Genomic DNA, 21,526 nt, shown 5'->3' with positions numbered 1-21,526 from the left:
TATGGTATAAATCCCAACATTTTTCTTCAAAATTACTCCTGCGGTAGATCTAGGAGAGTTTTATGTTTTTCTAGTACAGTGGTACCTCTACCTACAAATGCCTCTACTTACAAACTTTTCTAGATAAGAACCGGGTGTTCAAAGCCGAGCCTCCGAAACTATAAAAGGAAAAGGCAGAGAGAAGCCTCCATGGGGCCTCTCTAGGAATCTCCTGGAAGGAAACAGAGCCGGAAAATGCAGGGAGAAGTCTCTGTGGGGCCTCTCTAGGAATCTCATGGGAGGAAACAGGGCCTCCACCCTCCCTGTGGTTTCCCCAATTGCACACATTATTGGCTTTTACATTGATTCCTATGGGAAAAATTGCTGCTTCTTATAAACTTTTCTACTTAAGAACCTGATCATGGAACGAATTAAGTTCGTAAGTAGAGGTGCCACTGTACTGTGTGGCATGACAACTAGAGGACTTGAAAAACTGAGATTTGATTTTTTTTGTTTAGCATTGTTTCTACTGATCTCTCATCCTGTACTTTGCAGTTACTAGTTATTAGCCAACATCTCAAATAAGCTTCTCCATAATCTATTTTGGATGTCAGGCAGCTCTTGTTTCTATACAAAGGTCGACCTTGTTGATTTTCATTCCAATTTTTAGTCACACAATACGGCAAAGCAATTCCATGAAGGCGAGAATATTCCTAGAAAAATTATGCAATGTAAATTCCCCTCTTCAAAAATAACTCCTATCAGATTTAATGGAGTTAAAGCCAAGTAAGGAAAAGTAGGATTGCAAACTAAGAGATTAAAAAGCTAGCACTAAGACAGGACAAATTATTCCACTTTTTCAAATCGCAACGGGAATAAAAAGCAGACATTAAATGGACCACTACTTCAGGGAACTGGTTTCAGATTTCCACGGTAATCCAATTATGGCACAGGCAGTTCTGTAACATTTTCTAAATGACCTATCACCCCAAACTGTCTAGACAGCTCAAGAGTCCAAGACTAGCTCTGAACTACATTGACATGTGCACTGGGTTGTTGGTATATGGGATTGAAATAGGTGTCTCAGGTTCAAGAATAAATCAGCCACACTGACAGGTCTGTCATTCATTAAGAGCAACACTTCTAAAACAAGAACTATAATGACACTTCCGTTTGAATTAAGGACATGGCCAGAAACACTGCACAATATTTAGCAATGTAATTCCTTAGGATTACATGGACAATATTGGGGAGAACAGAATCAGCTATTTCAACAGTCCCTTTCCCCAAGTTGTTTCTTGCTCAAATACTCTAAATCTTCAAAGTACTATTTATCCTAGATATAGTTCAACTTTCATTATCCCATTGTAGAAGTGATACATTTTTACTCACATTTTTAAAAAATTCTAGTTTTAAAGGACACAAAAGTATTTTTGAAAAAAATAAAAATCATTTTTTAAAAAAATAATTGATGCTATATCTCTTTTTATAATTTCATATTATACAACAGTGTTGAGAATTAACAATGATAAGCAAATGGTTTAACAAATTTATTTTATAAAATAAAACTGAAGTTTTTAAAAATCTAAGAGTAATTTTATATAGAAACTACCTTGGAACCTTTCTACTCATATTCTATTATAAATTGAATGGATATGATACTGTCTACAATTGTTATTTTTCAAAGTTCCAGCATTACCACTCAAACAATTGTTGTAATGAAAGTTAAATAATGATAAAACTTCATAGAGTTTTTTTTCCAATAGTATAAACCTGATAAAAAAAATCAATGACTTTCACTTATAAGCAAAATTAGCATTTAAGTAATTTTGGTATATGCACAGCAAATATTGAGTCCAGGCATAATCATTCATATTCATTTTTCCAACTAAAGATATGTGAAAAAACTAATCTATTTATGAACTGGAAGGTAAAGCAAAAGGTCTTGCCATTGTTTCTTCTTGTGTATTATTATGGAATGACATGAGTAACAAAGTACAAACTGTACTTTTACTCACAGATCAAATTGCACACTACAATAATCAAACCCAGTTTACTAGATGGTGATACGAGACTGCATATATTCATCGCCAAATTAATTTAGCCTACATGCCAAGCAATCAAAACTCAATCAAAATAGGTGTGGCTAGTTTATATATGTCATTAATGCACCCCAATTGGAAAAGGGAAAGAGAAACAAGAACACCACATGAGTGATAATGGATAATTTTTACTGCAATTATACACAATGATAACCACTCTTCTGGCAATTCATGTTTTTAGCATCATAAGTCAAGCAGAACAAGGGCAGGACTCTTCCAACATCCCTTTTGCCTGAAAAAAATGGTCCAGTCTCTTTGTAATATCAAAAGTTTCCCTCTGCTATAAAAATTAGCTCCACCAAAGTCAAGAATGTTGACTCTAACTTGACAAATCCTGCTGGGTTCTCCTCTGCAAGATAGCATATTACTCCCACAGAGATGTAATTTGTCTTCCGCATCTGCTTTGGCAAAACTGTTTTCTTTGGAATAACAAATAATAATTCAAAAAACTTCAAAGAAAATATTTATAATTTCAGTCCTCATCTCAGTCTTATCAATGACAATCCTTCTAATATTTATGAGGAATGAATTACATTGTTGTTCTATTTACTTTTAAATGCAATCTTCCACTGCTATAATTGAAACATCTGGGTTTATTGTGATGACTGCCATCATCATGGCTGTGAAAACTACTGTTTTATTTACAGTTTGTGGAAACTGATCAACACTAATATATATGTTGTTCCGGGCCAGAAGTGAATCAATCACAGGTTAACTTGTACCAGAATACTATGGATAGAAAGTGAGGAGCCATGAACATCAAAGTACTAGATGATATCTCCCTTAGCACCCACCAAACTGTCCCTTCTATTCAAAAGTATTTTTAAGAATATTAAAGTAACTAAGTTTGAATCTAGTTTGTTCCAAACCAAGTCATTAATGCCTAATATAGCATTAGATACTACTATCTCTATAGGCTGAAAAACATTCTTGGAACAGTCTAATGTTCTTGAAGGCGGGGAAAATATTTATTGACCTCTCACATCCTGGACACAAATTGTTTCAACTCCTACCCTCAAAACGTCGCTACAGAGCACTGCACACCAAGACAACTAGACACAAGAACAGTTTTTTTTCCGAACACTATCACTCTACTAAACAAATAATTCCCTCAACACTGTCAGACTTTCTACTAAATCTGCACTTCTATTCTACTAGTTTTCTCATCATTCCTATCACCCATTTCCTCCCATGTTGACTGTATGACTGTAACGTGTTGCTTATATCCTAAGATTTTTATTAATATTGCTTCTTCATTGCTTATTTGACCCCTATGACAATCATTAAGTGTTGTACCACATGATTCTTGACAAATGTATATTTTATTTTATGTATGCTGAGAGCATATGCACCAAGACAAATTCCTTGTGTGTCCAATCACACTTGGCCAATAAAAATCTATCTATCTATCTAATGTCTGCCTTTATGATAGAAAAAAAAGGAAGGTACGTTAAAAATAACCACACCAGGTTGTCTTATGGTTAATGGTGTTTTCTGAGTAACCTTACCTCAAAAGCAGCTTTCTTTTGGTAACAGCAGTCAACATATTTTCAAAATTCCAAATAGGCCTACTTGTCCAAAGAAATTACCTATCCCTGGCCTAGCCTTAACAGCCCGTGTTTTGGTAACCTCTAGGTTAGCTCTGCATGGGATGGCCTTTGAAGACAGTTCGGAATGGCATCAGTTCAGATGTGAACAGCTACATTACTAATGGAAACCAGGTGTTTGGATGGTATTATGCTGATCTCTGCCAGCTGTAGTATTCTCAAGTCTCTTTGCAAGCACAACCAGCATGCAGATTTTGACCTCCTGAGCCTTGTATATGAAGTTAGAAATGCAAACTGGATATTGCAAATTTGTTGCATCATGGTGTGGACAAGCCCTTAAGCAGAAATAGTTTTCAATATGCAGATCTTATAAAACACATTAGGAAAGTCCCAGAAGTAGTAATATTAAAGTTGGGAGGAAGTGAAAAGATTTTTTGAGAAAAGCCTACAGAAACACACTATTTCCATAACTAAATGAAGAGACGTCCCTGAAACAAATGAGTTATTAAGAGAGCCAAGAGAGAGCCAAATCTTCCTGCATTTTTTCCAGCAACACATTTCCATCGTTACATATAATGAGAACCATTTTTAGCTAAAATGTCAAAGAGAATCCTTGGAGAATAATTGTCAAAAATGCAAATAAAACACAATTAATGTTTGCTTTTGCATCCTGTCCCAGAAATAGCTGGGTTTCATGAAAGGTTATTTCCTTTTAAAATAGAAAATGAGGATGGTGCTTCAGACCAGCTTTTCCAGGTTTTGTTATCATTACACCAAAGAAACTGCATTTGCATTCATATCAAAATGTCCTTGTGTTATACTCATGAATTATTTTTTTCCTCCAGTATTTTTGCTATCTTTATGCCTTTCTATTTTGAGAAGTGAGGAAAATGCAAATGTATAGCACACTAGATTCCACAAGCAGCTTGCTCAAGCCTATGTACTTACCATAATAAATAACCTTTGGGGGGGGGGGAAGGTTTCAGAATTTTAGGGTTTAAAATAACTGGAAGATGTACTTCTAAAATCCAGTCTTAATTTTTTTTAGCTGCGATTAGGAGATGGAGATTAGAAAAAAATGATAGAAAGGGGAGAACAAGGGTGTGCAGTGCTTGCTTCTGCAGTTTTAAAAACTGAAATATAGTCAAGTTAGATCAAGAATGGGGTGGGGGTAGGAAGATTGTCCAATTATCTCTTCAAAGAGGAGAGAAAAAAACTGTTTCTATTTCATATTAGTTCAGATAACAGATGGTTGGGAGAAAAGGCTGTCCATATGGTATCGGGTTTTGGTTTTTTTCAAAGCTCACAAAAAGAAAAAAACTACTGTCAAAATATTAGGAAAAATTGATATTCAATTGGATCACTTTAGCAACATTTATCATAAGAACAATGTTCATTTGTATGGATGGATCTGAAGGGGAAAACCACTAAATGACATGACAACTACAACAGCAGAGTTATATTTCAGCTCAGATTGTGTACTACACCTATTTTTATATCATCTAGTATAAAACACTTCATGATAGGCCTCCTTTTTCTGTCCAGTGACCATTAATCTTGCTTTGAAAGTTATGAAAAACCAACTTCGATTTCTACCAGAGTTTTTCAACCAATTTGTTGAACTTCTACAGTTCCCAAGTATAGCTCTGCATGCCAGATGGGGTTCTGGGCATTGTAGGAACATCATAACTCAAATCTTTTCCTTAGATATTTGTATCCTTATATCTAACACAAGATTTTGCATCATGATATATATTTGGTCATTTGCCTCCCCATGTCCCCTTTTGTCATTATATACAAGAATTGGGGTCCAATACATTGAAGGGAGGCTAACTGGCACAAAATTATATACTCCAAATACACTGCTCAAAAAAAAATAAAGGGAACACTTAAACAACACAATATAACTCCAAGTAAATCAAACTTCTGTGAAATCAAACTGTCCACTTAGAAAGCAACTCTGATTGACAATCAATTTCACATGCTGTTGTGCACATTTAACTTTGTACAGAACAAAGTATTCAATGAGAATAGTTCATTCATTCAGATCTAGGATGTGTTATTTGAGTGTTCCCGTTATTTTTTCGAGCAGTATAAATGTTTGTGATGCCACTACCATCTGATTAGACATCTCTTTAGGAAGCTATGGAAACCTCTTGTCTTCTTATACAGTATTTTGGGTGGGACAGCAAAATGTCATTGTTGACTTCCTATCACAATATGGGAAGGTCACAGAGATAGCAGTAGTAGGAATCAAAAAATAATTATTTGATTAAAAAGGATGATGTATGTGAAAAAACAGATTTCTTCTGACAGATATTATTAGTGAAAAAAAATAGTTTGTGTGCTATGTGGAAAATGGTACCATGATTTAAATATTTCCTTTATGATATAGTCTAGTGCTATGCAGAATCATCTACCTACAAAAATGGCTAGTATCTGTGCTGCTGTGGTTCTGTCCCTTTAAGGACTTTCTGTAGACAGCACAGCAGCTGTAGGCTATAAAAGCTGAGCAGAGAGCTTTTGGTGTTGGTGTGTGTTTGTCTGTAGAAGTAAAGCAGCCTAAAGCAGATAGAAAAACCTGTTCTCTAGCAGTAGGACTTGCAAGTTGGAGGAGCAGTAGGAGGAGGGCTTGGTAGAAGTAGGAAAAAGTGAAATAGTAAACAGTGAGTAGTAGCCTTTCAATGCTTGTTTGTGTATATTGGCTCATGTGGTTGTGTTGGCTCTCTTGGGTTTTGGGGCCCACTGACTTAGATATACAGTACATAAAAGAATCCATGGCAATACAGGAGCAATGGTGGGACATACAAAATAAGGGATATCCATTAAAAAGTGGGATATTTAGTATATGTGGCAATCACACAAATGGAAGTGGCTTAAAGTCAAGTAGTTCAGTAAATGCTCTGGGAAAAGAAAACCAGTTTGGGCTGGAAAAAAAAAGAGTTTGGCCCACCCAGAGGTCGGACTTTCTAGGAATAAGCCAGCATCCTGGCTGCATAAACCAAACCTCTTACCAAGAGGACATCAAACAGACATGGGGAAAGGCAGGAGAAAGAGATTCTCCTTTAGAAGAGGCTACTACTTTGGTAGCTACCCTAGGCTTGTGGTTAAGCCAAAGTAAAAGGCAGAACAGCCAGAAATAGGACAGACACAGATATCCAGGCCAATATCACAAAACTGATAAAGCCAAGGGCAGCATAAAGAAAAGCTGTAATTAAAAAGGGGAAGATTGGTGATTTTGGAGGGAGAAAGTTAAAAAAAAGTTAGAATGTGAAATAAAGGCAAGAGTACAGGGAGCCAGTAAATCTACTTAAAGGGATATAGTTACCAGAAGGGGCACATTCAGCTCTAAAGTTTTCATAATGAGTAGAGAGTAGAGGTGGTCTCAAAGACACAAACATTCCCACATTGTTAGAGGAAGAAGTCATAGAAACCCATCTTGCCATTTTCAAAAGAGTGAGTACTGCTTGTAAGTGGTCTGGCATGAATGGGTGGCCCACATTTGCCCCATGTTTAATGGGAAAGGCTTTGAGAGTTTATAGTAGTCTTCCATAAAGAGGTAGTAGATTACTCCATGTGAAAAAGAGAATCCTATACAGTTATGTCACCCCCTACCACTAAGGTCAGAGGTTTAGGAGTTACACCTATGACAAACATGAAGGTGTGCTGCCTATCTAAGTAGGCATGAGAGTCTTCTAAAAGGATTTAAATTTGAATAATATGAGAACTCTATAGGCCATTAGCTGGATTCTAAAGCAAAGAAGAAAAGCAGTTGTATTATTTAAATGAAAGTACTGCTATTGTATTCAATAATTACTAAATTCAGTTGCTGACCAGAATTGTGTTATTTGATATAAAAATTCCTTTCCAAAACCCAAACTGAGTTGAAATTGGTTCCCTTCCATTATTTGGTTCTGCTGCTATATCATTCTTGAGAATTCTACAGCAAAGGAAAAAGCAACTTAATAGGAGGCTAGTAAATAAAAGTTCAGGCTCATTTTGCAAATCTCTCCTTCGTTGTATCCTCTGCATCTACTACAGAATGTAAGGCTTCAGTACAGCCAAACCACCTATCTCTGTGCAATGTTGTTAAGTGATTCACACTTAATTATACCGAATTGACTTAATATCCTCAGCCAACCACATAGGTTACATGTTAAACTTGTTTGCTGTAACTATTCCTGGTGATAAAGAGAAGCCTGCAAGAACTGTAAATCACTAGTTGGGGGGGGGGGGGGATTGCTTCGTTTACACATTTCTCATTCAGTAGGACTAAAAAGGGATCTAAATTCTGAGAGCACAAAAAGATCCTTCTACAGCAACGCCTTTCACAAGGATCCTCTCTATCTGTTGGGAAATGCATAAAATAAGAATATACATGCGTACAAGCTTTTCAATAGCCCTTTAAAAAAGACAGCTGACTCAAATGAAATACAGTATCAGGACAATCTAGGGCAAAATGTAATAAATAGAACGACATCTAGAGAATATAGAGTTACGGAGGTCTATTCAGACTAGCAATGTTTGGAGAGGAAACTGTCAGCACTTTCACAAGCATTTAAGTTGTGTCTCTCAACTGCATCTCTGACCTCTTTTAAAGAATACAACCTTTTCACTTATACCTTCATATGACACAAACACTTGTTTTCTCTAGCAAACAACACATTTACCTTTCTGTAATTTAGTTCTCAACCCACTCAATCCACATGTCAACAGAAGTTTGAAGAATTCTCCAAGTAACCATTCTTTATATACACTGCAGTATATAAGTCTTACAAAGTCACAGGGCAAATTTGGCTGATGGAGAAAAATATTCGAAGGAAATAGTTGCAGATATCTACCCCTGAGAGGCCTGGAACCAAGAAAGGAAAAAGCAAAAGAGAAGGAAGCTACTATCTAAGTCTGTTGGCTCATGGACATATGCTATATTGTAGTTTTGTAGTTATAGTATGTAAGTGATATGATCAGCAATAATCAACGGGACTAAATCACTGAAGACATAGAGCACGAAAAGGGCAAATTTATCCCTTTTCTTTGAGGGGCTGATAAAACTTGGGAAAATGGTTGTCTAGATTGGAAAGTTAACCAAGATTGTTGATGATGAGAATATTGCTTAAACTTTGCTTAAGACAGTAAATGTTATGTTGCTTGGCTGCAACATAATATATAACAAGTCCTAATTGTAATCAAAGGTCAATCGCCATATAATAGTAATACAATAATGCTAAGAATGGAGAAATGCAAAGTCTCGCTAGTTGAGAAAAACCTAACCTGGTTATGAATTGCATTGGATTCTTTTGAACGTAGATCTGTCATAAAAGGATTGGCCTCAAAACAATTTCAGGCATTTAGTGAGCCTCTTTGAGGAAAATGAAATATTGCTTGACTTATGCATTTCTTTTGGGGGGGGGGGGGTATTTTTTTATTGTTTTTCACACCTTGCAAAGATTCCAATTTACATACCTCAAACTAAAATATAATACAATACAATATCAAATGCCAATTTCTTAGTCAAATTAAACAAATTTTTCAAATTATTCATCCAATTATTTTCTGGTACATATCATTCATCCTTTCCAAATGCTATCATCTGGATTTTAGATAATGTTCTTCGCTTTCATTTATATTTAAAGTGCTATTCTCTTGGCTATTTGCTGCTGTTCTTAACTATGCCATTGTGTTTCAGTCCCTTCTTAGAAAACACATTCCTACTTTCATTTTTTTTAAAAACAAAGAATAGGAAAAAAAATGCTATTCATATCATATCTTAATCCATACATAGGAGGAAGGGTTGTTATTAGAAATTTTAAAATACCGTATTTTCCGGCGTATAAGATGACTTTTTAACCCCTGAAAATCTTTTCCAAAGTGGGGGGTCGTAGTCATTCATACTGCGCCCATTCGGTGCCGAAGTCATTCATACGCAGCAGCCACCCAGCGAAAGCTGCTGCTTAACACGGGTGCCACAGCCGCGGGCGGGAGGAGGCGGGGAGCGGGATTGGGGAGGGGGGGGGAGGCAGGCAAAGATTTTCCACCACGCCAGATTCGAGTGCCGCCGCCTCAGGCAACAGCAGCAACAGCAGCGCATCGATGAAGCCGGCGAGGGAGCTCCGGAATCGGTTGGCGCTCGCCCGTTGCCTTGTTTTTTTATTTCCCCCTTTGGTTTCTCTTCACAGGCGGGAGTTCGGGGAGCTTTCGGCCGGCAAGGGAGCGCTCAAGGAGACGGCGTCTTGCGGCATCGCCTCCCGTCGGGTTTACGACGAAGGGACGCTCAGCAACTTCTTTTTCCTTTCGGCGCCGTAGCCACCCGCAGTCCCCGGAGCTGAAAGTGAGCGCGGGTCCGCTCCGCTCGCCCGGTTTGCAAGCGGCAGAGATCCCGGGCTGCTTGGCCGAGCGGGGCTTCCATTCAGGACGGGGGCAGGAGGGAGAGAGGGAAGGGAAACGCAGCCCTTTGCCTCAGCCCGCTGTCTCCACCAACACCCCATTTCTCGCTCGCTCGCTCGTTTGTTCCTCCCCCCTTCCTTTCCCTCGCCGCCGCCGCCGCAGCACAGAAGGGGAGCGAAGGCATGTGCGTCAGAAGAGGGCTGCTTGGCCGAGCGGGGCTTCCATTCAGGACGGGGGCAGGAGGGAGGGAGGGAAGGGAAACGCAGCCCTTTGCCTCAGCCCGCTGTCTCCACCAACACCCCGTTTCTCGCTCGCTCGCTCGTTTGTTCCTCCCCCCCTTCCTTTCCCTCGCCGCCGCCGCCGCAGCACAGAAGGGGAGCGAAGGCATGTGCGTCAGAAGAGGGCTGCTTGGCCGAGCGGGGCTTCCAATCAGGACGGGGGCAGGAGGGGGGGAGGGAAGGGAAACGCAGCCCTTTGCCTCAGCCCGCCGTCTCCACCAACACCCCGTTTCTCGCTCGCTCGCTCGTTCCTCCCCCCTTCCTTTCCCTCGCCGCCGCCGTCGCAGCACAGAAGGGGAGCGAAGGCATATGCGTCAGAAGAGGGGTAGTCTTATACGGCGAGTATATCTCAAATTCTATATTTTAACTGGAAAAGTTAGGGGGTCGTCTTATACACCCAGTCGTCTTATACACCGGAAAATACGGTATATTCCCTACTCAATTCATTTATTCCACTTCTTTCATTGTATCAGTATGTCATTTCTACTTTAACTAATCAAAATAAATATAAATCGTTATTGCTCCATTATTTTATGCAAAAAGTATCCTCCATTAAAAACAAAACAAAACAAAAAAGAACCAAAATATTAATATTCTTCCCTAATCTAGATATTTTCCATATGCATTTCTTGAGCATGCCCATGTAACAATTTTCTACAATTGGCAAGCTTTATTAAAAGTTTTAAGATATTTTTTCAAGACAAGATATTTTGGAAATGGGTTTTGAGATGAATTATGGGGAATTTATCAGTTTGTTAAGAGATCCCAATACGGTAATTTATCAACTGGCAATCGTGCAGATGTGATGGATAAATCATGTCTAATTATTACATTAGTAAATGAAATAATAAAGAGATAATAAAAAAATACTTTTGACTTCTTGTCAGGTACAATAAGACTAGTTTTCAATGTAACTAAATATACATTGTTAGGCGTAATCATCAGCCATTTGTAATCTGGGTAACCTATTGTTTTTGCAGTTAAAACACATAGTTATCAGGAAATCAGGATTTATTTTTTATTCCAAAAGGATATTTCGGATCTGTACACAATTCAAGCAACATTTTGTTGCAGAGTTTTTTGTAGGATCAAAAAGCCTTCTTAAACTGCCACATGATCCCAAGAAAAGTATCCTTGGTGCTTCATTAGCAATTTTAAAAATAAAAATAAAAATCAAATGAAAATAAAAATAAAAATAAAAATCAAATGAGAATAACTATACAACTTTAAAGGCTATGACTTCCCTAGTTTCTTTATTGCTATTAGGATCCATTTGTAACTATCAGGATGTACCCCTTTTTATGGTCAACTGCATTCAAAGGCGGGAAACCACTTGTTGCCTTGCCAACTTCCAGTGGCCTCATTCATATTTGACTGGTTTACAGGAACTCACATAGAATGTGAAATCAGCAAGAGAAAAATACTCTGACATTGGAGAAGCCAAGCAAATGCCCCCTCACTTGGCACGTTAATAATATCATCTTATTGTACTACTACAGATGTATCTTTGCTGACAAGAATTAACATCATACCATTTCTGACTGCAGCTAGCTTTTCTGCCAAACATTTAATGCCACATAATCCACATTGCAGCTGTTGAAATTGTATTACTAAATACATTTTCTACTTTGACCCATGGCTGTTTAACTATCTTTGCTCAGAACATTGTTGGGGGATTAGTTTTGCTGTTGGTGTTCCTTTTGTTACTTTGCTGCAATTTCCTTTCCATTTTAATCTTCTAATGTCGGTTTCCTTCCTAAAAGTTGCTTATTTATTATTTATTTGTTAAATTTATTTGCCCCATCTTGCCATGTGGGCTATTCTAGGTGGCTTTTCATTCTTCCCTTAGGAAGCTTGATTTTGAATTCTGAAACTGGATTTTGTATGGCATGAAGTCCTTTCAGATAATATCTGTCCTGAACAAATTAATTTTACTTATCAATCTGGGGAAATATATGGTGGCAGATTGAATAAAAACTATTACATACATGTCCAAGCACAAATGTTCCATATTATGGAAACAGCAATATACCTGCTAATTATATAATATTTTACCCTGGGTCATTCATCATGCTAAGTCATAATTTGCTTAACATATTTGTTATTTAGATTGTAGAAAAAGCTAAGCTTCAAAGTGAATTCACATTATGAATTGTGATTTGAGAATCCAGCAATTTAGAGAAATTTCTTACCTTGATTTATAAAAATCAGGATCCTAACCTGAAACCTAGTAAATTATAATATTAATGCTTTCCATTCAATACAGCAGATTTTTTTCTATTCCTTTTTTCATATTTTCCATGCTTTTATATTTCAAAAATATAAGTTTCAGTATTGTGTATATTGTCTGAAAAATCTACTCTTTACAATTTAAAAAAATCCCTTCACATAATGCTTTGCAAGTTCCCAACATTATAGAACATTTGTTTTTATTCACTTGAAAGTGTTCTGTCTTTTCATCTTTTTTTAAAAGTGCACATATTCACATATTCCGCTTAGCATTTCAAAGACTGCTTTTGATACTGCAAGAATTATGCACCGTACACCATTTTCAGTACTGCTCACTTCATTCCTCACGCAAAGCCATGGCTAACATGCTATTGAGATCTGGGTTTACTGTTCCAAAAGTTACACAAAGAGGCATTACTTGAGCTTTTCTTTTTTTTTCTTTGCTGGATTAATATAACTATTTAAGAACCTGGTGCTGTGTTTAGGGCACTTACCATACAGCTGCAGATACAAGATTTTCCCTCCTGTAAATGAAAAATGCAAATATTCACAACCCTAATCTTGACCTTAAATTAATCTTTTATAAGCAGTTCCCTTCCTACCTCTTCTGCCCCATTTCTTTGGGGGAATCTGTCCATTTATGAACATCTGACCCATACCATGCCAGGCCTGTTTCTTATTAATGATTAAGCCATAGTATATTTAGCACAAAGAACAGAATCTTTTTATTTCCTCTTTCCATATGCTCCTACGTTTGCAGGAAAACAAAGGCAGCCGTATATTCAACTGACAAATTGCTGTCTCAATGCATTTGTCTGTCAAGGCTGCCTAAGAAATAAAGAATGAACATTTATGAGTCTGCAGTGCAGCTGTCCACTAAAGAACTACACCTGCCCATTCTTTACAAGCACTGTTAATAATCCAAAGGAGTCTGGATATCTTGCTTACTACTAGACTCAAGCCTAGAGTTAGAAAAGAACATGTGTGCCTGATGCCATGATTATACAATTCACTAAATAAATCCACTCACCCTAAATCTAGTCTTCTTAGGGCCCAGACATATCAAATTACTTCATAGCTGTGGACTCTGCCTCTTTGCACAAATTCTAAATCCTGTGAATGTTCAGATTTTCAAGCCCTAAATTTTGATAATTTCAGAGCAAATCTAACTATAGAATTAAGATATTTAGAGAGGGGATTCTTTCATATCTCCCAGGAATCTCTAGAGCAGTGTTTCCCAACCTTGGCAAGTTGAAGATATTTGGACTTCAACTCCCAGAATTCAGGTGGCTGGGGAATTCTGGGAGTTGAAGTCCAGATATCTTCAAGCTGCCAAGGTTGGGAAACACTGCTCTAGAAGTATTTAGAACGTATAGAAGATATGTACAGAAAAAATTATTTTCCCAACAACATACTAGCCATTACATAGCGTAAAATAACAGCAACTTCGCAAATATGTAATTTGCTTGTTTTTAATTATATAAAGGTGTTAGTTATCAGTATTATACAGAAGAAAATATTCAAAATGATTCTCCTTGACCATATTGCATTAATACCAGATATGTATTTTAGGAGCTGTAGTTTCAACACATATGGGAACAAGCTTGAAGAAAGATGTAATATTCAATAGGATTTATATATACTGTATATTGTTTATTTTCCAATCACTTGCTAGTATCTTATATTCACACATCTATGAATATTCAATACTCCTTACTCATTGGCAAGTAGCTAAAGTTCTGCATTGTGACATGGAAACTCTCTACGTTAAATATCCATACATTCATTCATGTTTCTATTTTTGAAGGATATATTAGACCATCGTGTATGTGTTAATCTATTTAAGACATGCGGACAGGACAAGCATAATTAAGATATAGCTTATTTCTTGCAGAATATTTTGCATCTCTTCCATAACTTTTATTCCAATCCTCATGGATATTCAAGACAATTCTACAGGGCACTCTTGACTTTGCATGTACTGCAATAACCACTGTGCTCTGTATGTGATGGGTTTTCTCCATTTGTCAAGCAGTAATATGTCATGACATACAGGACAATGATATCAAATGCAAAGAAAGTGAAGTGAGGTCAGGTAATACCTATGGAAAGAAACTAACAAGAAAAGCAGGTTTAACCCCATACTAGGCTTCCCATCTTTGGCTTCTTGTTTTATGTAGAATATTATTTGTAAGGAGAGTAAACTCGGACAGCAATTTTCCAAACTTTTAAAATGACAGACATTGATTATATGTAGTTGGATTTGAACTGAGTTTATTTGCGTCTTACTGGAAAAGACAATATTTTACAAATAAATATTTGGTGGCTCATGCAGAATTCAGAGGGACAATATTGCTAAGATAGCACTTTATTCTCTCTCTGTTCCTCCTCTCTTTAGTTTCACAATGCACAATGCCTATTGCACACATATAAAGTTCCTCCATAATGACCTCCCACTAGATTGAATAATGGGAATGATTTTATATGAGCAAAATATATGTAGATAACTGCTTCCATAAAGTGAGGGGGTCTTAACTGATATGCATCTTGTCGCTGATGTAGAGACAGCATCCAGGAATGGGTAAATTCCGTCTATGATCCAATAGGACAGAGTCTGCAAATAAAGATGACATGCCTCTTTCTCCTCTTTTTTGAAGAAGGCGTTGATACAGACTTGCGTGTTGATCAATGTTGTAGCCATGTGCCCTTGGTGACCCAGGACCGGACGCAAATCCGGGTGGGGCTGGATACTATCTCCACGTCAACAAGGAGCGTATCAGATAAGACCAACAACCCTTCTGGAGACAGCGTCCAGTGGTGGGCCTATTGTGAGGGCTTGGCTTGGTCTAGAGTCCCCCATCCTATGTGGACATTTTGAAGGACCCACCTGCCAAAAGCTGCCTCAGCCAAGGCGCAAAAGTCCAACTTATAATGGGGATAAAGGGGGGTGAAGACCAGGAAGCCACTCGACAAAACTCCTCGATGGAAGCTTTTTCGCCCATGCCGCAGTGATAGCTGCACTCCTAGTAGAAATGGGGGTGGGGGTGTTGATACATCTCAGCAGAGGCAAGGCCTGGATATGGTAAGCCTTGGAAATACACACCCTGATCCACCTTACATGGTGGAGGAGGTGACCCTGTATTTTGGTCCTATCTCCATTTATTATTTTGGCAGATTGGGAAGAGTATACAGCTTCAATCATTTTTGTAAATTTATCGCCGAATACCATTTTCCTAATTAATAATTTCATATATTGCTAATCTACATAGTCAATGGTCTTTTGCGCATCCATAAATACAGTTGCCACCTGTGTTTCTGGATGTGCTTCATAATATTTAAAAATGTCTGTTACTATCCTCAAATTTATCTCAATGGCAGAAATCCATTTTGGTCCGAATAGTTTTATTCAAAATTATTTTTACTCTTTCTGCTACTATGTTCATTAAAAATTTGTAATTGGCGTTTAACAATGAGATTGGCCCGAGTCTGCGGAGAGGGGCGGCATACAAATCTAATTAATAAATAAATAAAATAAATAATAAATTTTGGATTAAGTTTGGTTCTTCAGCTTCTTTCAACAATGTGGTTGAATCCCAAGATTTTGGGATTTTCCCTTCTAATAGGGCTTCATTGTACAGTTCCAGTAGGAATTTCATTACGACTTCAATATCCATTGGGTAAAATTCTGCAAAAAATCCATCCAGCCCATGTGATTTATTTGTAGAGCATTTCTTAATTCTTCCATGGTTATTTCTTTGTCCAACATTCCCCAACTTTTCTGGCTCTACAGTCCACTGCTGGGGGAGTTGGAAAGCATAGAGGATGATTGTGTGTGCATGCCTGCTGCTTGTACAAATGGAGTTTCGTGCACTTGCCTACTGCTTGCATGGCCTAGTTCCCAAATAGGTACCAGCCTGTAGATCTGGGAGCTGGGAAATCCCAGTTTTAAAGTACTCAACCTCTATCTACTATCCTTCATTAAAGCTTCAAAACTCGCTCTTGGCTCAGGATTCACTTTTCATATTGACAGTAACTGTCATGCATTTTAGATAGTAGGTGCTAAGAGAACTGGCTACAAATCTCTGGTCCTCTGCTTAATTATGTCACCATCAATGAAGCCATTAAAAAACAATATGGATCACATATGGATATTCCATGCAATTATTTATTTTAAATGCATATGTCAGTTTGAAGACATTGTTAACTTGGACTTTGGGCTGCCACACTTTATGCTTTAAAAATATGTGTTCTTTCTGTGGGAATTTGGGAGGGGCTGTTGCATTAGGAATGTAGTCATAACATAATTCCTTCTAGATTCTCAAGGCTATCCTTTGTTCAGCACCTGCCCAGAAGCGGATGGGAGTAACAGACACGTTGGCAGAAGAAGACTGGTCAACATGATGAACTTGTGGGTGTGGGGACAAAGAAATGAACTTTAAACTGGGTGGAGAAACTCTTGTAGCTTTAGATTCGTGTTTCTCACAGATGTGCCACCATTGTTCAGATAGTAAATTGGAACTTTGAGGAATGCTGTGCCTCACTCTGATTTAATTTTGGATGCTATTTGGAACCCTGACAGCATACTTATTGCTATTTATTTTACATGCATATTCACTGTCTATCATGAAAGATTATATTCATGTAAAAATAGATGTAAAATACAATGTAAAATACATCAAACTAAATCAGTTATACAACTGAATAAAAAACTGTTAATGGCTCCATCACCAATTTGAATGCAATGCAATTTTTTAAAAAATTGAACATGTGCCTAAACTGTAACAAAGGAAATATATGTTTTCTTTTGGGTGCAGCAATTTCATACTCTAACAGAATATCATAGCAATGAACCTCTATACAATAGAGCAGGGAAGAAAACCCTCTACTTCTCAGGTCATAGCAGTTGATATACTGGTTTGGCAGTTATTGCCTCTGTGGTTAATTCCACAAATAAGGCAAAGTCTGAATGTGGTTTCTTTCTTTCTATAACCTGCAGTCCAATAAGCCAAGACTTAATGTGATAAATGAACACCCTTTGCACATCTGCACATCCTTTCTTTTTACACTTACCATAATAGTATAACACCTGGGCGCTATCTTTGCTCACTGTAGCTCTGAACCTTTCCAAGACAGCTGACAACTGTGACATGATTTACCTGGCTGTATTTGATACTACATTGCTCACATCCTACTGGACCAACAAGGACCATGGATTTATTTATTTATTTATTAGATCTGTATGCAGCCCCTCTCTGAAGACTCCGAAGATTATGGCATCCATAGAAACAACTTGAGTGATTTGATGGGGTTTTTTTGCACAGGCAATTAAAATTGTGCAGATAGTTAAATTAAGTCATTTATTATAGATATTTAAAAGTTCCCTTCAAAGCCTCAGCAGTACCATTCACCACCCTCATTCATCCTACTAAGGAGAGAAATTAATGTAATTCTATTATACAAATCTATCTTCCGCCTTCCCCAATCAGAGAGAAGCATGTCAAGGGCAATACTAGAACAAATTGTGCTTCTGTGACCCTTTTGAATGTTGTGGTTTGATTGAAGTCTAGGATTAAAACAACACTAAAAAAACAAAAAAACGAGGGAAAGGAAGCTCTATGAGCAGCTGTTGTGCTGCTGCACGAACAAAAAGAAACAAACACAAAACCCCACTTACTGTTCCTCAAATGCTAAGTGTTATATGCGCTGGAGGTTTTGAATACCTAAACTTGCCTGAGTACAATGCTTCTCACACATATATTTTTAAACTGAAAGCTTTTCAGTCTTCAAAGGATGGAGCAGTCTTCTTTTCAATTGCTCTGTAGGGGGCAGCAGGAGAGGCAGTCCCTCCAGAAGCTGTAGATATTTGCACAAATCACTCCAAAGTCACCAACAAAATTCCTTTCAAAGAAGTGACAGCATTAAGAGACACTTGTATAATGTTTTTTTTTCTTTCGCTCTCTCTTTAGAGAGAACACACACATATGTATGTGTGTATATATCCATGCCTAACTGCCTATCCAAATTCCCACAGGAACAAAAATCCTAGTGAAATTTTAAACTGAGTGCCTATCCTCCTCCCGTGACACCCCTCCACTCCCACCACCACAATCACAAGGAGCCTGGCAGAATTGCTTGCAAACGGAAACACAAACTCTTTGCTGTGGCCTCCAAGCAGATTTTTTAGCACAAACCAGTTTCCAAGTTGGCTCTCGGCTGTGCATATGCAGGATCAATATAGGTAATTATGAAGAGTGAATGTAAATCCAGGACTAGGCGGATATGTTATCACTATGTGGTTACAAACAATAATACTTGGCTTTCTTTCACAAACCTCTCTGAAGCCAAGTAAAATAGGTAACATGGCAGTTCTATTTCAGCCTAGACTGTATGTTGATCATTAAACTACTAGATTTGGGTTTATTCAGCCTATTTGACAGTAGAAAATGATGACAGTAAATTATTATTAAAAATGGTTTGCCGTTGCCTTCTTAGGGCTGAGAAAGTAACCTAGGAACCCAGTTGGCTTTGTGCCTAAGGCAAGACCAGAACTCAGAGCTTTCTGGTTTCTAGCTTCATGCCTTAAGCATTATGCCAAAGTGGCCCTCTAATTCAATTATATATTTATAATTTATAAATTTAAATTGCTTTCTGAAAAACAGTAATTAAAAAATTCTGTATATATATATATATAATTATATAGGATTTGTAAACTATTTTGTTGAAAAAGTTTTTTTTACAAAGAATGTTCCTCAATTATCAGCAGAATGCGGTTAAAGAGGAATAAGCTTTTAAAGAAAGATATGTCCAAACACATTGTGACTGCTGAATGCATGCTTGTCCATAACTACCAGCCATACTTTTATAGTTAATAGCATATACCACTTACCTCCCAGAGACCAATAAGAGCTCAGAGAGTTGGCCTCCTCCAGGTCCTGTCGACTAAACAATGTAGGTTGGCGGGACCGTGGGGGAGGGCCTTCTCTGTGGCTGCCCTGTCTCTATGGAACCAACTAACACCCCCCCCCCCCCCGATGTCCATACTATTCCCACCCTACTGGCCCTTTCGCAAGGCCACAAAGACCTGGCTTTGCAGGCAGGCCTGGGGGCTATGAATTGTCCATCTTTCATGGCCAAATTTTATTTTATGAATGGTGTACATGCATAATATTTGATTGGTTTTTATATAAATGGGTTTTACTGGGGTTAGTTTTTTAGAGCTTATATTCAATTTCTTTTTTATTGCTGTATCTTTTTGTATTGTTATTATGTTGTAAGCCGCCCTGAGTCCTTCAGGATTGGGCAGCATAGAAGTCAAATAAATATATACAAAAGGAGCACAACAAAAGTTACCTTAAAGAATCAGTGGTAACCATGCAAGGAGCCAAATCATTATATTGACCATATTGGCAGAGGGGGGCTGCTAAGGGGGAACAGTGACATGTGCTCTCCCCCGTGGTTCTGAGTACTAGCAAAGTCCAGCGCAATTCTGTTTCTGCAGTTATGCAGGTAGAAAAATCACACATGGAGATGCAGGTGGCCATGTTTTTTGACACGTTTTTTGCTTCAGCGCGCCAACATCAACAAAGAGCAACACATCTGACTCTCTTTTATTGCATCTGACTCCCTTTTATGGCTAACTGCAGTCTTGGCTCTTAAAGTAACATTATACTAATTCCTCCAAACATACATTGCTGGTTAGCTCATATATTGACAAATCCAACCAGTGAAGTACATAGTACTGACAATATTATGTGTATTGTTTTTAGTTTACTGCTCAGAGTCACACTGTTTGAATTGGGCTGCCTTATAAATTCAGTAAGTAAGCCAAAATAAAATAAAACACTTTGCCAATTAATTGGCAAAAAACTGATTGTGAATGAGTTAAAGATGGGAGACTCCCTTTCTGACCTTCAAGCAACCACAGAATTGCTGCCTGTGGGGGGAAAAGAGTACTGCCGTCTATGTTTTCTGTTGGGTTCCTTTAAAAAGAAAAAAAAGGGACTGTTGGTTTTAAAAATTTAGCTTCCACTCTTTTCTACAAAGCCTACTTTCTAGGAATGTTTGTGACCTTAAGAACAGCTATCGATTATGGCTCACAAAAAACTCTTTGAAGAGCAGGGGAGGAAAAAATAACCCTGAACAATTTGCCTTGGTTGCACAGAAAAAAAAATAAGGCAAGATTGAGAACAGGGACCCTAGTCTCCTGAATTATTCCAGCGCCTTAGGCAAAGTTCTTTCTTACCTGTCACAACAAATGACTTCATTGTGTTCCTACCAGAATACATACAAATATCCCAGCTCACTTTTCTATGAATTTTCACTGCATCAATATGTATCCAATGCTTTTGCACAATAATGGAATTCTCCATAAAGGCAATTCTATTGGTGTCAATAGGATACGCAGGTGGGGGGGGGGATTTGATGGGGTAAACATACCTAACCTTTAATACAATTTTTGTGTTTGGGGTCACATTTTTGCTGTTTAATACTATTTTTGTTTTTTGGGTCACATTTTTTTTAAAAAGATAAGAAAAATCAATTCAATAATCTTTTAGTATTTCTAACTATGGGTAAATTCCTGCGAACAGATCCAGCAATCTTAAGTATTTATTAGCATAAAACTATAGATAATCTTCACAACCTGTAAAATATACCGCACGAATCCCAGCGGCCGATAAGGTCCCACAGAGTTGGCCTTCTCCAGGTCCCGTCGACTAAACAATGTCGTCTGGCGGGCCCCAGGGGAAGAGCCTTCTCTGTGGCGGCCCCGGCCCTCTGGAATCAACTCCCCCCGGAGATTAGAACTGCTCCCACCCTCCTTGTCTTCCGTAAACTACTTAAGACCCACCTATACCGCCAGGCATGGGGGATTTGAGACACCTTTCTCCAGGCTTATTATAATTTATGTTTGGTATGTATGTGCTGTTTGGTTATGATAGGGTTTTTAGTTTTTTTAATATTAGATTTGTGCCAGTATAATATTGTTTTTATCGTTGTTGTGAGCCGC

At 37.9% G+C, this 21,526-nt stretch overlaps 1 protein-coding gene across 5 annotated transcripts in view; it reads right to left on the bottom strand.

Annotated features, from left to right (window-relative positions):
- Positions 1 to 21,526, bottom strand: part of FAM53B (family with sequence similarity 53 member B) — a 166,020-nt gene that overhangs the window by 47,528 nt on the left and 96,966 nt on the right. For 4 of the 5 annotated variants that reach the window (XM_070752529.1, XM_070752527.1, XM_070752531.1 and 1 more), the window contains one exon: positions 13,014 to 13,043. The exons of the other annotated variant lie outside the window; for it this stretch is intronic. In XM_070752529.1, the coding sequence (XP_070608630.1) occupies positions 13,014 to 13,043 (30 nt within the window). The remainder of the gene's footprint in view (positions 1 to 13,013; positions 13,044 to 21,526) is intronic. 5 annotated transcript variants of the gene reach the window in all.

The sequence above is a fragment of the Erythrolamprus reginae genome, chromosome 5, assembly GCF_031021105.1.
Source record: "Erythrolamprus reginae isolate rEryReg1 chromosome 5, rEryReg1.hap1, whole genome shotgun sequence".
NCBI lineage: Eukaryota > Metazoa > Chordata > Lepidosauria > Squamata > Dipsadidae > Erythrolamprus > Erythrolamprus reginae.
The sequence above is the reverse complement of the archived record's forward strand: the minus strand, read 5'-3'. Positions and strand labels throughout refer to the sequence as shown.